The sequence below is a fragment of the Vulpes lagopus genome, chromosome 24 (assembly GCF_018345385.1).
Source record: "Vulpes lagopus strain Blue_001 chromosome 24, ASM1834538v1, whole genome shotgun sequence".
NCBI classification, from domain to species: Eukaryota; Metazoa; Chordata; class Mammalia; order Carnivora; family Canidae; genus Vulpes; species Vulpes lagopus.
In genome coordinates, this window is record NC_054847.1 from 50,320,792 (window position 1) to 50,336,709 (window position 15,918).

The following is a 15,918-nucleotide window of genomic DNA, read 5'->3' on the forward strand; positions in this document are numbered from 1 at the left end:
AGTGACCGAAGAAAATAATGAGCAAGTGATATGGGGTGGGTCAGCAAGACAAAGGGAGTATACAAAAAAGTTAGCATGAACACTACAGGGAATGAGATATCAATTACATAGTCCGTTGTATCAATTAAAGGACCTCTCATATATTATTTTGAATGCAGCTAAAATTAAAAGTGTAGTCGAGAAGTGCAACAGAGGTTGCGCTACAATCAGGAGTTCTGAACTCAGACGGATTTAGGATTTTGGGACTCGCACTGTGATGCTTTAGTGACCTTCATACATTTAGGGATTATCCTTTAAGCAGACATTATTGTAAATATTTTCCAACTGTTTATAAAGGTTTAAGTAAATTAGCCTTCTGATAATTTTGTTTATTTTCTAGATTTTCTACAATAAGTATGGATTGCATTTATCATAAAAAAAAATAGGCAAAAACTGCAAACAATTCACAAGAAAAAGACTTTGTTGTGTAAAAAAAAAAAAAAAGAACTCTCCTTTTTTTTTTTTTTTTTTTTTAATTTTATTTATTTATGATAGTCATACAGAGAGAAAGAGAGAGGCAGAGACACAGGCGGAGGGAGAAGCAGGCTCCATGCGCCGGGAGCCTGATGTGGGATTCGATCCCGGGTCTCCAGGATCGCGCCCTGGGCCAAAGGCAGGCGCCAAACCGCTGCGCCACCCAGGGATCCCCAAGAACCCTCCTTTTATAAAGAATTTTTTATTAAACATACAGACATTGAATTTTACCAAATAGATCTCATGATCTATTGAAATGTCTATGTACATATTCTATTTTGACTGATTAAGAAGAATATCTTAATAACCTATGCTTGAAATTCTTGGATGAAAAGAAGTATATTCAATATCTTATTCTTGGAATTCAATTTTTATTTAATTGTTAACAGTTTATTTAGGAATTTTACATTTATATTTCATTTCATTAGTTGGTATTCTTATTTACAAGTAACAGAATCCAACTCAAGAGAAGTTATGGGAACCTGTCAGGAGAATATTGAGGACATAGAGAATGCTTAGAAGCCTGAAATCAGACCATAAACAGAAACCAAAGGAATTCTAAGGGTGAGATAGCAAGTCATAGCCAATAGCACACAAAGCTGCAATCTTGTCCTTTAGTCAAAGAGCTCTGTTCTTCAGGATACTCCCTCAAGATTCAAAATCCCTGTAGAGAATATCTTACTAGCTCAGATTTAGCATATGGCTGTCTCTTTGATGATCAAATAGACTGGTAGGTGAGTCTAGGAACCTTGATTTTTCATTGAGAGGCATCCCTTGGGAATATCAAGTTTATTAAAACTAGCTACACTGAGGAATTTCCCTAAGGGGACATAGTTGGAGGCAGGGTATCCATTCTCACTATGGGTTTCTGTTTAATTATCTTTCTCATTATATTTTTTCCAGTTTGGCATAAAAGTTATGTTAGCTATATAAAATTAATTTGAACACTTCCTATATTTATTTTTTTCTAGTACGTTATATAATATGCAAATAATTTGTTCTTTAACATGAAAGAACTTATCAACACATTATCTGGTCTTAGAAATCTGTTGGTCTCATCAACAAATTACTGGGAAGTAATTCCAGGCAGGGTAACTTCTCAATTTCACCCATGTTGGTTGGTTTATTCCCTCAGATTGCATGTTAGAAAAATGAGAGCTGGAACCATGTCTATCTTATTTATAGCTGTAGTCCTAATGCCTAGAGAGTAACCAAGGTGTAATTGCTGTGTTAAATAACAATTTGAGTGTATGAATAGCCTTGAGGCAGTTTTAATCACCTATCTTTAAGGAAATATTTCCATTCATTAAATTGTTCAGCACAACTGTCTATATAATACTATTTCCTTTTCAACAAAAAGAATTATGTATTTTGCTTTTTTTCATTTCCAATTTTATTTATGATTTATCTCCTTTCGATGATTACATCAGTGATTCAGAAGATGAACTCCTGAACTTAGCCAATTTGCCAGATAAAATATGACTCACTATGAGTTTTCCTTTAATTATAAATAAGTACATTTTATTTAGTGAAACAGTCCACAATTTCACTTTTAAAGCCATCATTTTGGCATTAATACTCCATCTTTTAAAAAAGGTTCTTCTTTTTGTGATTCCCTATCATTTTTTTCTATCTCCTATCTTTGTTATATAATCTTTTTTTTAAGATTTTATTTATTTTGAGAGAGAGAGAGAGCATAAGCATACATGTGAACAAGGGGTAGGGCAGAGGGAGAGGGAGAGAGAATCCCAAGCAGACTCCTTGCAGAGTGTGGAGTCTGACACACAGGGCTGAACGTGGAGTTGGACAGGAGGCCCCTTGATTGAATCTATCGGGAGGACCCTGAGATCATGACCTAAGTGAAACTAAGAGTCTGATACTCAACCTTCTGAGGCACCCAGGACCTCCCTGCAGAGATTAGTTTTATCCTCTTATCACGTTCAGAGAACTGATCAGATGAAGACCTAAAATTAATCTTAAGGATATCTAATATTTAAATTGCAGTGAAGTGAATTCAAGAAAGCAGAAAATTTTGAGTTTGTTCGTTCCCTATCTGCCATTGATCGGATATTATGGCCCAAATGGAGAGTATTTTTGAATGGTCAGATTGTTCCTTAGACATTTCCCATTTACATTGTTGTCCTTTATGTTGCCTAAATTAAATATCACATAATGCACCTGATATTTACCTGTGTTCTGACAGAAACCTGCTTGAAATGATATTTAAAATTCAGGGAATAGGAGCAAGATAAGCTCTGACACCTTTTCTGACTCTCTTTTAGTTTTGAATTGCCGTGGTAATGAGAAGGGACTGAAGGAGGAAGACACTGATGAATCACTGGGGTTTGTGAAACTGTGGTGAGAAATTGCCTCTCTGAGTCATGACCGACCCAGAGGCTTGTCTGGTCCCCATGTGTGGTCTATAAAATCTGTGACTCATAAAGCCAACCAGATCGCCTGTCATTCAGCCTTAGGTAACATTGGGAGATCCTCAGAGGGGGGAAAAAAGCCTCTTACCATTGTCTTCTTCCTATTCATTCTTCGAGGGCTCCATGGGTATAAATTTATCACTGATTTGAATTACTTTTTTGATGATACTGACTATTCTTTCAGAAGAAAGCTTACGCTCTTATCTTGTTCCTATATTTTTCCTTAATTTATCCAGTTCGATTTTAATACAATAGATCTCCTTTTTATTTAGAATCAATATTCTCTTTATTTTAAAACTCTATGCAGAAACAAGACCCTAATGAGGGCATGTGACTTCAAGTCCTATAGTCTTTACTCAGTTTCAAGTTGCTTCTCTGTTGAATACATTGTCATTTTAAGCATAATGTAGCTCTACTATGATATTTAAAGTCTTATTTGTTATACTACTGTTGGTAAACATTGTATATATGATCTTAAAACACCTGAGTATAAGATATCTATGAATCAGCTAAAACATCATTTGACTGCAATTAGTAAGTTATATACTTTGCCTATTCAATTATATTTAGAGCAGTCATTAGATTGAAGGAAATAAGATGCTTAAGTTAAACAGTCTATTTCTTTGAGTTAAATAATTACTACAGCAGGAATATATGTAGATGGCACTGATTGTGATTCAAGATATAATGTTCCTATAAATGTGGAGAAGGTAAACCCTTATGCCAAAATGATTCTTTAAAACAGAGGACAATTGATATTCATTCTATAAAAATAATGTGATGGGCACTATGTCAGAGATGTCCTGTCACCTAATATTAGTAGATATCTTTGAGCTCTTGACATTCACCTTTGTAGCCTGGGAGACACTGAGGCTCATGGAATTTACATTTGTCTTGCCTAGTGTTCATGCTATTTCTACAACAAATACGGTTTCAGAGATAAAATGTGAATGGCAGAGATTAATGATGATTTTGAGAAATAGAAAAGAAGCTGATCATCATGTGTAAGATGTCAGCATCAGAGATTTTTAAAAGAAGCTACTAAAGACTGAACAAGAGTGCAAAAATGTTTATAGTGGACAAGCCAGCTCTGTAAATACAGGTCTACTAAGTCAGTTCTCAGGGGTTGTGGGACTCCAACATCAGAGCTTCCCATCCATGTTTTCTGTAGTATCCTACTTCCTGAGAAATAACTTTCCCTTATTTTGGTTTCGGTATATCTGCTACTCTTGAAAATATCATTCCATTATAGAAAAATCTTTGGATTAAAATTAAAGTTCCTGGAGAGTTGACAATAAACTACTGGCTTTGTAAAATCAAACACATCTCACTAAAATCTAGGGAGCAGTCTCTGCAATTTCAGCCGACTAAATAATTTTATCTTTCTTGAATTGCGTGTCTTATGTCAGTCATTACTGTATTTAATGAGGGTGTCAGTTAATTGAGATTTTAAACTTCCAAATTAAATTTAATAATTAAGTATCACCATTTAATACCTTGAACCTATTTACTTGTTTTAATGGGAACTAGAAATGAGATTTCCAAATATTTTCTTCTATCTTTTAAGAAGAATGAATTACTTTAATTTAAGCTTAAATAATATATCAGATAATAAATTTGAACAAAATGACAAACATGTATTTGAAATAGAAAAAAATGTGTTAGAAATAACCAATTCATCCCAAATGATATCAAGCCCTATTCAGGAGAGGGCAGAAATTAGTAAAAAGTTAGTCAAACTCTAATGTTAAGTAGGAGAAAATCATAAGGTAGTGTTTTAGTCTATCTCCTTTATTATTGAAATACATACCAACATGCTTTTGAAATATTTGAAATAATAATCTACTTCCGTATAGCTAGCCTATAAGGAAGAGAACACTTTGCTTTCTGCTAGAACAAGAGTCTTACATTTATCGATCACCAACATTGAGAGAGGAGTCACTCAAAAAAAGTGGAAGTGCCTGGAAGTCAATGAGATCAGGCAAAGCAATGAGAACAAAACAAATGAAGCACGACTACTAGAGGAGACACATGGATGTGAATAAAATAAGACAATGAGCACATGAGAATATCCAAATGACAACCATCTGAACTCAGAAAAAAACTTTCAAGAGATATAAACCTGATTTCCCCATTTAATATTTAGAAGATTACTTAAAGAGAGCAAAATACTGATTATATGAGTTTATAGTCTGAAAGATCAAGCTCAAGGAACATCTCAGAGAGAGCCAAAAAATGAAGAAATAGAAAAAAATAAGGGGCAGTGGGCAGGGGGGGGACCAGAGCTTAGGTCCAGGGTATAACAGAAATTCCAGAAGACAATATAACATATAAGTAGCAAAAATTAAACAGATGATGGATATAATAATGGAAATATTAATAATAAAATAACAGTATTAACAAATTCCAGGTCATTTTTTTTTTAAAGATCCTATTTGCTTATTCATGAGAGACACAGAGAGAGAAAGAGAGAGGCCAATACACAGGCAGAGGGAGAAGCAGGCTCCATGCAGGGAGCCTGACGTGGGATGCTAACCTGGGTCTCCAGGGTCAGGCCCTGGGCTGAAGGCAGCGCTAAACCGCTGAGTCACTCGGGCCGCCCTGGCCTCACATTTCTTAACTGCACAATGTAAATTGAGGACTAGAGAATGGCATATACAGACCACAGAGATATAGGAGTTAAACCCAAGAATCCATGGTATAATCAGCACAGATTGTATCATCCACATACCTACCTCAGGAAAATATTTAAGAACAGATTCTATCCAAAAACGGGAATAAGATAACAGGAACAGAAAAAAAATATCTAAGTACTAGGAGTGCTGGTGTTAATGAGAGCCCTCAAGTGCAGTGTTTTAGGTATAGTTTTTCAACTGTGAGTCTTGTTCTCAAACAGTAGACCTCTGAATCTAGAGACAAGTCATCTGCCCACCACAATTCCAACATGCAATGGAGAACCAAGCACAACCACTAGACACATTTTGGTTCAAAAATAGACTCAAAAAGACACACAAATTCAGGAGTCCTTAACAATTCTGAAATCAAAATGGGAAATTTTGAGAGTTTCTGGATTAGTTGTCAAGGTCAAAGAATGCTTCTTTATGATTCTTGGTTCTTCTTTCCAGGATCTTGGTTCCTCCCTGAGGAACAGAGTCACCTTTCCTTTTAAAAGTAGCACATTTTCTTGCAACTGGGCTGTTCTCTTAGCCTTCTTCCTGCCAGTAGAAGACTGGAAGTCCAAGTGCATCTCCTCATTCTCAGTCTTTGCCTGATAATGTTTCTCATCTATGAATCTTCTGAGAATTTTGTGGGTTTCCTGTGAATCTTTTTATTAGATCAAATCCAGAGCATTGCCATGAAAATGTGGTCTAAAGAGACAGCCAAAGATGTGACCATAAAATAACTGATTTCCTAAAATCCTACAAAAAATACCCCAAAACCCCAAAACATATAGTCACACCCTTGATTTTTATCTTTAGATCAAATTTTCATAGCCATGCCAGGATTCATCTTTGTTCAGAAGTCTTTCTGCATCCTGGCATCGTTACAGTTTGGAGGGGCTGAGGACATTTAGCACATGTGCTACCAAAGTGAGCACAAGGTGAGGTTATTTAAAATCTTCAGTTCTTGGGTTCCCTGGGAGGCTCGGAAGATTAAATGTCTGACTCTTCATTTTGTTCGGCTCAGGTCATGATATCAGGGTCGGGAGATCGAGCCCTGTGTTGGGTTCTGCACTCAATGTGGAGTTGGCTTGAGATTCTCTCTCTCCCTCTCCCTCTGCCCCTCCCCCTGGGCATGTCCACTCCCAAATAAATAAATAAATAAATACTTTAAAAAAACCACCAAAACCATCAATTCTTGGTTCCTTCTTGTTTAATGATCCTCCCCTCGATTTATCCCTCTCCATTCTCATTTCACCAAGCAACAAGAGAAGGCTGCATCACCAACACTTTGCTTGGAAATCTTATCTAGATGACACAGTTTAGTGAGTACATATTTCCACATAGCTGCAGGAACAGTTCATCTAAGTTTCCTGCTTCTACATAATCACAATGCTTCTTCCTTTAATTTCCAATATTTTCCTCCCACTTTATGGTAAGGTCTCATGCACAATATCCTCAATGTCCAAAGTTTTGCAATTTGTCTTCAAGGTTGCAAGCCGTGAAGCCCTTCTCATGGCCACTGATGGATTCCAAAGCCATGCCCCAATTTTACAGGTTTTGTATGGCAACACCCTATTTCCACGTGCCAAAATGGATTTTGGCTACCCATTTGTGCATAAAAAAATACCTCAAAAGTTAGCATATGGAAAGATGAAAACAAACTCTTGTTATCTTACAGCTTCCATTCTTTAGGAGCAACCAGTAGCAGCTTAGATGGCTTGGTTCCTGCTCAGGGTCTCTCAGTGTTGGATGGGCTGTGGTCACCTAAAGCCTTCATTGGGGAGGATCCCTTCCTGGGCTTCCTCAGAGATTTGTTGGAAAGCCTCGGATGATCTTTCTCTAGGTTCACTCACATAGGTGTCTCTGCTGTATTGCTTCATATTGTGGCAGCTAGCTTCCCTCAGAGCAAGCAATCCAATAAAGATCACCCGAATTGAAGTTACAGTCTTTTTATAACCTAATTTAGAAAAGGCACTCTATCACCTCTGCCATTCTATTAACTAGAAGTTAGTCAAAAAGCTCAGCCCACACTCAGAAGGAGAAATTCTATGACATTATACCAAAAGCTAGGGATCCTTGGGGGCCCAGTTTAGAGGTTATCTGCTATAGTAATTAGAGAATGAATAGCACGCTCTTTTTGTGTATGTAGAAAGAAAACAGAAAAAGGAATGCATATATATCTTTCCTTATATCATCAAAATGAAATAATGCAAGGATAGCCCCAAAACTAATAAGAATAGTTTCCTAAGAAAGGGAGGCAGAAAACAGAGGAAGGGACAAAAGTCAGAACTATTTTGGTGACTTGTTTGGTAGGTTTAGTTGTTGGAAACATGTAACTATTTTACATAATGATAATGAAAATCTCAAAAGAAAAGAAGCAATCCTTAAATATGGGATCTATTGACGGTAATTGAATTGGAGATACCCATTAAAATGCAGAATTTTTCTCTTTTGAAATATCCTTCTAGAATAAAAGTATTTCATGTCCTTGTAACTGAAAAGCTTAGAATCAGTAGCAAAAATAACATCCTAGTAACCAGATTATGGGAACTGAATTTCATTTCCCATTAAAACAAACAAAGGTTCCTAGGGGAAATAATGGATTCCAGGTCGAGAGCTGGAAACGCACAAGATGAATCGGATATCTTGTGATTGATCACAACAAAGCTATTAAGGTCCATGGGTACCTGATAACAACACAAAAATGTCAACTGAAGCAGCTCCTTCTGGTCAAAGATGGGGCAATTAAAATTCCAAAAAGAAGAATGATTCTGATGAACTGAAATGTATCACAAATACAAAACTCCATTTTTTAATGATATTTCTAAGGGAGGAGTGTGCCCTTTTGTGTTTGTTAGAACACATTCAATACTTCTGAAAAATGGCTGATAAGGGTTAAGAATCAGGCATATTCCCTACCTTTCCTATAAAGAATCTATTTTAGGACAATCCTGTAGTTTTCTAAGATACTAGTTTGTAAATTCAGGAATAAAATTAAATGAGAAAATGATAAATTTACAATCCCTAATGAAATAATGCATCAGTGCAATGATCATCCAAGGCTGAAAAATCATTAGGTAGGAGTTTGGTGGAGAATATTATAATGGATTATCATCAGGTTGACAACACTTGAACTCTCTAATCAATGGAGCAGTCAGACATTTTGTTCTTTTTGATGTGATTTAGTTGAATATATACAGCACTTCTTACAAATTACTCTGGGAAAAAAAGAGAAGAATGTACTCAAATTTCTAAGTCATGTTACTAGTTAATAGGAAGTTTAAGGCTCAGGGGACTACAGTAAATGATGCTATAAGGATACAATCAACTATACACACACACACACACACACACACACGCTGCTCTATCAGAAATTTAAGAATCTAAAGTAATCGTAAGAGAATATTTAAATCATATTAGGGTGTCATAAAGACCTACCTAAGTATATAAGCAAAGGCATAATCATTACATAATTATTAAAAGCCGGATTTATGAAACCTATCTGACCCTGAACTTACTATTGAGAAAATTAATCTCTGACTTCAAATATCTCACAATTGATTTATAGAAACAGATTCTTCTATAAATGATGGAGAAAGTATGTGGTCATGGAACTATTGTAGACCCAAAACCAAGCTGGAAATGGTGTCTCTAAAACTGAATGTCTGTCTCAGAGCCTCCGTTTCCTAATCTATTAAATGGCAAGTATTTTTTGCTTAACACTTGCCACTGCAAGAGAACTGAATGAAATAATGTAAAGCGTCTGCAAATCTAAATCAGTCTTCACACAAAGAAATCATAACCACGTAGTACAGGTAATAGCAACAAGTGAATGGAACACACAACATACCTAGCTATTGGGTGGAGTGGGGGGCAGAATCATACTAAGGCAATAGGGAGTTTATGGAAATTTTCTGGGAAGGTCAGAGCTTGAGCTTTTTCCAGAGGAACCTCCTGAGGGATCTTACCCTGTGATTCTGAATTATCTGCCTCAACATCTGGTCCTGTGCATTGTGGACAGTCCAAACCAAGGTTTGTTACAAACACTGAAAGAAGAGGAATAATAGTATGCTAAAGTAAGAATTTCCACTGAGTTATATGGGCTCTAGATGAAGACTTTTGCTAATGATGGTACAAAAAAGCACCTTTGAGGTGTCTATGGGTTGGGGTGAAGGGTCATGCTACTTTGTCCCTTAAGCTTTCATATGTTTCCTCCCGTCAATCAAGTAGTTTCCTTTCTCTCTTCAAATGATTATGTTCCCAATAGGGTTAAGAAATTTTAACTGAAAACATGTCAAGATAACTGCCTGGTCTGGTAAGCAGGAAATAAGTATAATCTTTTGAACTTTTATCAGATATAGACTCTCTATAAGTGAATGAGTCACTTAGAAAATTTTCAATCTTTATCCTTTTTTTTTTTTTTTTGCCTTACGGAAAAAAATATCGTAAGTTTGCCAGGTACTAAATAGTCTTGCCTATAGCAAACCCCCCTGCACTGCCTCCGGCTAGAATTCCGTACTCCTTTTTTTCCTTACATGTTATAAAACTGGTATCATTTTTGAATTAAAATTTCTTTGCACTTAGGGAAGAGCCTACTTTTGCATGTCAGGCGTTCCTACGCAAAGTGGGGGTGGGGGGGAGACTTCTCCATTGTTTTGATTTTACAAGTTGAGCATCTGAATAAATCCTTTGCATGGCTGCAAATAGTTATGGTCCCCATTTCCCCCTAGAAGGAGGAATGCCACGAGCCACTTTCAATCGTAGTTAAGTAGAAGGCGTGCATCAGCCGGCCCACTCGGGTCCGGGTCGCCGCGGCTGGGCGAGGGGACGCCGGCCCAGGGCCGCCTCGCCCTTGCCCGGGCGCTCCGGGCTCGGGAGCGGCAGAGGGACTAGACACATGCGCACGGTTGGTCTCTTTGTGTGCGCCGGGAAGGGCTCGGCGTCGGTTTTCACTTCCCAATGGGGCAAAGACCTGGCCCGCGAGCGGTGCTCGGGCTCAGAGAGCACGTACACGCGGCCACTGAAATAAACCTTTGTGTCGCTCCCGGGGGCCTCCTGCGGCCGGAGCATCCCCACCGCCCTCTCCCCGTGCCCAGCTGGGGGGCGGGCGCTGACAGCCCCGGAACCAGGAGCCGCGTCCTCGGGAATCCCGCACCCGGGAGGGCGCTGCGCGCAGAGGGGAGCCCGAGGGCTGGGATGGGGGGCGCGACCCCGGGGCGGGGGGCGGGGGGCGGGGGGCGGGGAGCTCCGGCCGAGCCGCGGGGCTGGAGCGCGTCTGGCGAGCAGCTCGGAGCGCAGCGCCCCCGCGGGCCGGGGGAGGGGGCCGGCGGGCGCCTCGGCCCGCCCCTCCCCTCCCCTCCGTCCCCTCCCCCCCTCCCCTCCCCCGCGCCGGGAGCCGCGCGGTGCGCTCGGGCCAGCTGTGCGCCGCCGAGCGAGGCGCCAGCCCGTGGGTGCTGCCGGGGGCGGCGGCGCGGAGGGGGCGCCCGCAGCTGGCGGCGCGGGCCCGGCGCTCGGCGGGCGGCGGGGGGCGGAGGTGAGCCCGGAACGAGCGGGGCGGGCGCTGCTCGCGGCGCCGGGCCGCGTTCCCCGTCCGCGGCCGCCCTGCCACCCGCCGCGTCCCCGCCGGCGGGAGCTCGGGGGCCCGGGCGGCGGCTGGCTGGATGCGAGCCCTGCGCGGACCCGGCGGCGGACGGCGGCTCTCGACTGCGGGCAGCCGGCGGCGGAGGGGGCGAGCCCCAGCGCGCCGGCCATGGCCTCCAACTTTAACGACATAGTCAAGCAGGGCTACGTGAAAATCCGCAGCAGGAAGCTGGGGGTGAGTGGCTCGCGGGGCTCCGGCTTCCCCTGCTCGCGCTCGGCGCGGCTGGCGGCGGGGGGGACCGCGCGGGCCCGGGGCAACGGGGACCCGGCCCCTCGCCGACAGCCCGCACCTGCCGCGAGGGCTCCGGGAGCCCCGGGTCCGGGTCCCCATCCTCGTGCGCGGGGCTGGTTGGGGCCGGACTGAGAAGTCGCGCGGACCGAAGGGCTTGTCAGGTTGGGGATGCATGTGCCTGGCGGGGGGGGGGGTCCGCGGTGCAGCCCGAGCGGTGTGTTTCTCCAAAGTGTGCGCCCTCCGGGGAGAACCGCTCGGTGTGCAGGGGCACGGCCGCCCCGCGTGTGTGCTTAGAATCACCATCTTCGACCCCGCTTCCCAAGCCCATTGGGAATTTCTCCCTCGCGGCCCCCCAGCCCCGCGCGTCCCCGCCCGCGCCCCCCCGCGCCCGAGCAGTCGCCGGGGGGCCGCTCCCTGGCCGTGTGCGCGCCCGGACAGGTGTACCTGCGCCCGCGTGCAGGCAGGTGTGTGCTCGCGGCCGGGCTCGGCGGCGCCCGCGACAGCAAAGTTTATGGGCACCTCGCCGTAGCTCTTTCGCGGGAGATGTTCCGCCCGACTTGGGGGGCAGTGTAGACCCCCGGGGGCTCGGAGTCCTCTAGGGACCGGCCGAGGAGGTAAGAGGGACGCGCCCACGGCCTCGGAGGCCCGGGTGGGAGCGGAGAGGCCGGGAGGGGAGAGGAGGCCGGGCAGCTGGGCGCAGGGCTCGGGGCTCCGCCGACCCGGGGGGCGCAGGGGGCGCAGGGGGCGCAGGGGGCGCAGGGGGCGCGGTGCACGCGGCGGGGAGCGCGGCGGGAGGTGGGCAGGTCCTGAGCCAGGAAGGGACGCGCGGTGCGGGCCCGAGAGCCCATCAGCCGGATTCCCTGACGTCCCTCCACCGCCCTGCTCGCAAAGTTCCAGTTCCGCGAAGCTCGGGAAGCCTGGGGCAGCGCGGCCTTGGACGAGAACGTTCCCCGCCCTCCGTGCTGGCCCGATGAATCCTCCACTCGGGGAAGGCAAGAAGAGGAGGGACAAGTTCGTTTATTTCCTCGCTCAGCAAAAGGAAGAAAGACAGGAAAATAATGCGAACCCTGTCATTCGAAGATCGCACCAAGGTAGGGCAGGCCCCAGACGGCCCCCCCGAAGAGGAAGGAGCGCGCACCCGGAGTCGCCCTGCCAGGAGGACTTGGTGGACGCAGGTGCGCGGCGCAGGAGGAGGGGGAGGGCGCACTCGGGTTTTCGTGCCGCCCCTGCTGGGTGTCGCTTCGAAGACGCAGCCCGCACCCCGAGGAGACGGGGGACCCCTCCGGAACTTCAGCAGGTCTGAAGGAGCGGGGCGGACCCAACGGGGTGACCGCGGGAGCCGCTCGGAGCGGAGCGGAGCGCGGCTGCGCCCCAGCAGGGCCGGAGGGCACGCGCCGGGTGCGGCCGCTCGGCCCCGTCTCCAGGGCGGCCCGTGGGCAGAAAATCGCGCCTCGTTCTTTCCCAGGCGGCTAAGGAGGAACCCACGTGGGAAACTGCGGTTGTCCAGGAGGCTGAGGGCTTCTCGGAGCCGGGGCGCAGTGCACAACCCTGCCCCCCGCACGGCCCCAGCAGGAGAGAGCGGGAGGGGAGGACCGTTTCAGCAACTTGACCTCTGGAGCCCTTTGCTCTCCCACAGGGTGCTTGCTCATCCTTCTCGCTCTTTCCGTCTTCTTGGGATCTCAATTGTGTCTGACACCTCAGACATTATAAGCTAATGGATGATTCAAGTCCCCCGGGGACAAGTGGATCTGCTTCCACCGAGTCACTGTGTACGTGAGAATGAGACTAAGGACTATAACCCCGAGAACCCTCGCCCCTTGTGCTCTTGGCCCCGGGGATGGCGGGGGAGGGGGGCTGTAGGATTCTTCTCCCATCCCCCGCTTTCCAGGATTTCAGACGACAAAAACTGATTATGCCGCCTAATTAAAATATAAGCTCCAAGGAAAGAGCACTGACTGCTTCTTGGGTAACCATGGTGTTAACAGCCTTTGAAATGTCCTTTTAAAAACACCATTCCTCCTAAAGATGTGTGCAAACGTATTTGCAATCCCAAAGCATCTCTTTCCATACTGACTGTTTGGAGATATGCCTTTGTAAAGGACACCCTTCGGGGAAAACAATAAAAGCATGTCTGTATGTAGATTAATCATAAATATAGATGAATTTTTGTCTTCTATTACTACTTGAGAAATGTGAACTTCAGAGTTTGGTGTCCAAACAGTTTTGTTTTAATATTAAATCGAAATATTAAGCTAAATTAACTGCTTATTTTGAAGAATATTATTTCTTAAAGAAAAACTTTAGATACTTTCTTTTTTCAAAAAAAAAAAAAAGATTTTATTTATTTATTCATGAGGGACAGGCAGAGACACAGGCAGAGGAAGAAACAGGCTCTCTGTGGGGAGCCCAATGTGGGACTCAATCCCAGGACCCTGGGGTGATGCTTGAGCCAAAGGCAGAGGCTTAACCACTGAGCCACCCAGGCGTCCCATTAGAGCCTTTCTATTCAGAATATTCTAGTGTTCAGAAGGGTGACTTCACATGACAAAACCTCACGTACATGTTTCTGTGAAACTTAATAAGTGGGTCTCAGAAGATAGTACACTCTAAGCAAGTACTGGGTGCCTTAAATACGAAAAATCATATCCTATGTCATAAAATAGGATTTATCTAAGTATTAAAATTTCATTTTCATAGTTAATAATACATATTACAAATTTTATGGACTCAGAACTATGGATTTTTCCAAATAAAATGATATTTTTAACTAAAAGGATACATCATGATTCCTTTATGGTTTATGTTCAGAAGTAAATATCAAAATAAAAATTCTAATGAAATATGCACAGATATTTTATTTATGAGGTACATAACTCATGCTTTCAAAAACCAGGTTTTATGGGATCCCTGGGTGGCGCAGCGGTTTGGCGCCTGCCTTTGGCCCAGGGCGCGATCCTGGAGACCCGGGATCGAATCCCACATCAGGCTCCCGGTGCATGGAGCCTGCTTCTCCCTCCGCCTGTGTCTCTGCCTCTCTCTCTCTGTGACTATCATAAATAAATAAAAATTTAAAAAAAAATCTTTAAAAAAAAACAGGTTTTATAATATTTAAGGGGGAAAAAAAAACCTGGGCATTAGGCCAGTGGTATCAGATATTATTATGATATGAAAATATATTTTGAGATGAAATGTTCTACCAAAGTCTTTACTCCTTACATGTTAGTGTCTCCTGTTGTGCTGGAGGTGAGAAGAAAAGTGCTACTTGCCCTCTTAGGCTTGGGGACAACCCTGATAGAGGTGCTTCCAGGTTGAAGTGGGTGAAAGAACTCTTGCCATGGGTCTTCTTCCAGAATCTAGTGCTACCTGTTGAGGACACTTCTTTAGCCAGTTATTTGGGTGAAGTAGTAAGTGTTAAACTAATATTTGGAATGTTTGCTTTGAAATTTATCTTAACTCATTGATCAACCTATCTTCCACTCAGGAAAATTATTTTGAAAAAAAAATAGTATCATCTTGGATTTTTACCCTCGTCCTTTAAAAATATGTTTATTCAGTCATTACATTTTTAAAGGTATTAAATCATTAAGCATATAATGACATGACTTTTAATAGTCATTTTTTATAGTCTGTTAAATTTTCATTATAACCTATGACTGTTTCTATGAATATATTCTTTTCCTTTTGTATGATTTAAAAGCCCTTGCAATAATGCAGTTCCTTTTGCCCCCTTACATGTTGCATGACTGGTATTATAATTAGCAAGGTACCATGGTGGTCAGTCTTCTTTTTAAGGAAAGGTTATTTAAAAGCACTAATAAAACTAAAACAAAGCTAAAGTATGTTGGTCAAAATTGTTTATCTCTTAGCCTTTATTATTTGTTTCCTTCTGACCACTGATAGGTTAAATTTAGTGAGCAAGGCATAGATCATAACATATCCAACGTATTCTTGATTTGCAGATTAGGAACTCAATCACTGAAACCATTAATATAACTTTATACATGGCTTATTGATTCAATAATGTAGCAAAGGTAAATGCACCATTATGGAGGGACACCATCATGACCATCATTAACATCACTGTGCAAATTCCAGACTGCCATAGTTTGACTAATTCTAGACTCAGCCCTCACATCCATGTTTTCAAGGAATTCTGTGCAAATACATCAATGTGAATATTCACAGGCATCTTGTACACAGACAAATAGTGTTTTACACAAATTGTTTTCTATTTCTCAAAGTCAGACGAAGGATTTGTACTGGCTTGTGTGGGCATCAAAGGAATGTCTCAAGATAGGGTTGGCATTTGCACATTCATCAAATGATCAAATAATTATGGAGCATCTACTTTTATTAGGTGGCATGTATGTGTACATGTGTGTGTACATGCACACGTGCGTGTGTGTGTGTGTGTGTGTGTGTGTGAGAGAGAGAGAGAGAG

At 43.1% G+C, this 15,918-nt stretch overlaps 1 protein-coding gene across 2 annotated transcripts in view; it reads left to right on the forward strand.

Annotated features, from left to right (window-relative positions):
- Nucleotides 1-11,138: 11,138 nt before the first annotated feature.
- The window catches only part of DOK6 (docking protein 6), a 398,908-nt gene continuing 394,128 nt past the window's right edge, over nucleotides 11,139-15,918 (forward strand). For both annotated transcript variants that reach the window (XM_041739589.1, XM_041739588.1), the window contains exon 1: nucleotides 11,139-11,420. In XM_041739589.1, coding sequence (XP_041595523.1) covers nucleotides 11,355-11,420 — 66 coding nt within the window. In that variant the 5' untranslated portion in view covers nucleotides 11,139-11,354. The remainder of the gene's footprint in view (nucleotides 11,421-15,918) is intronic.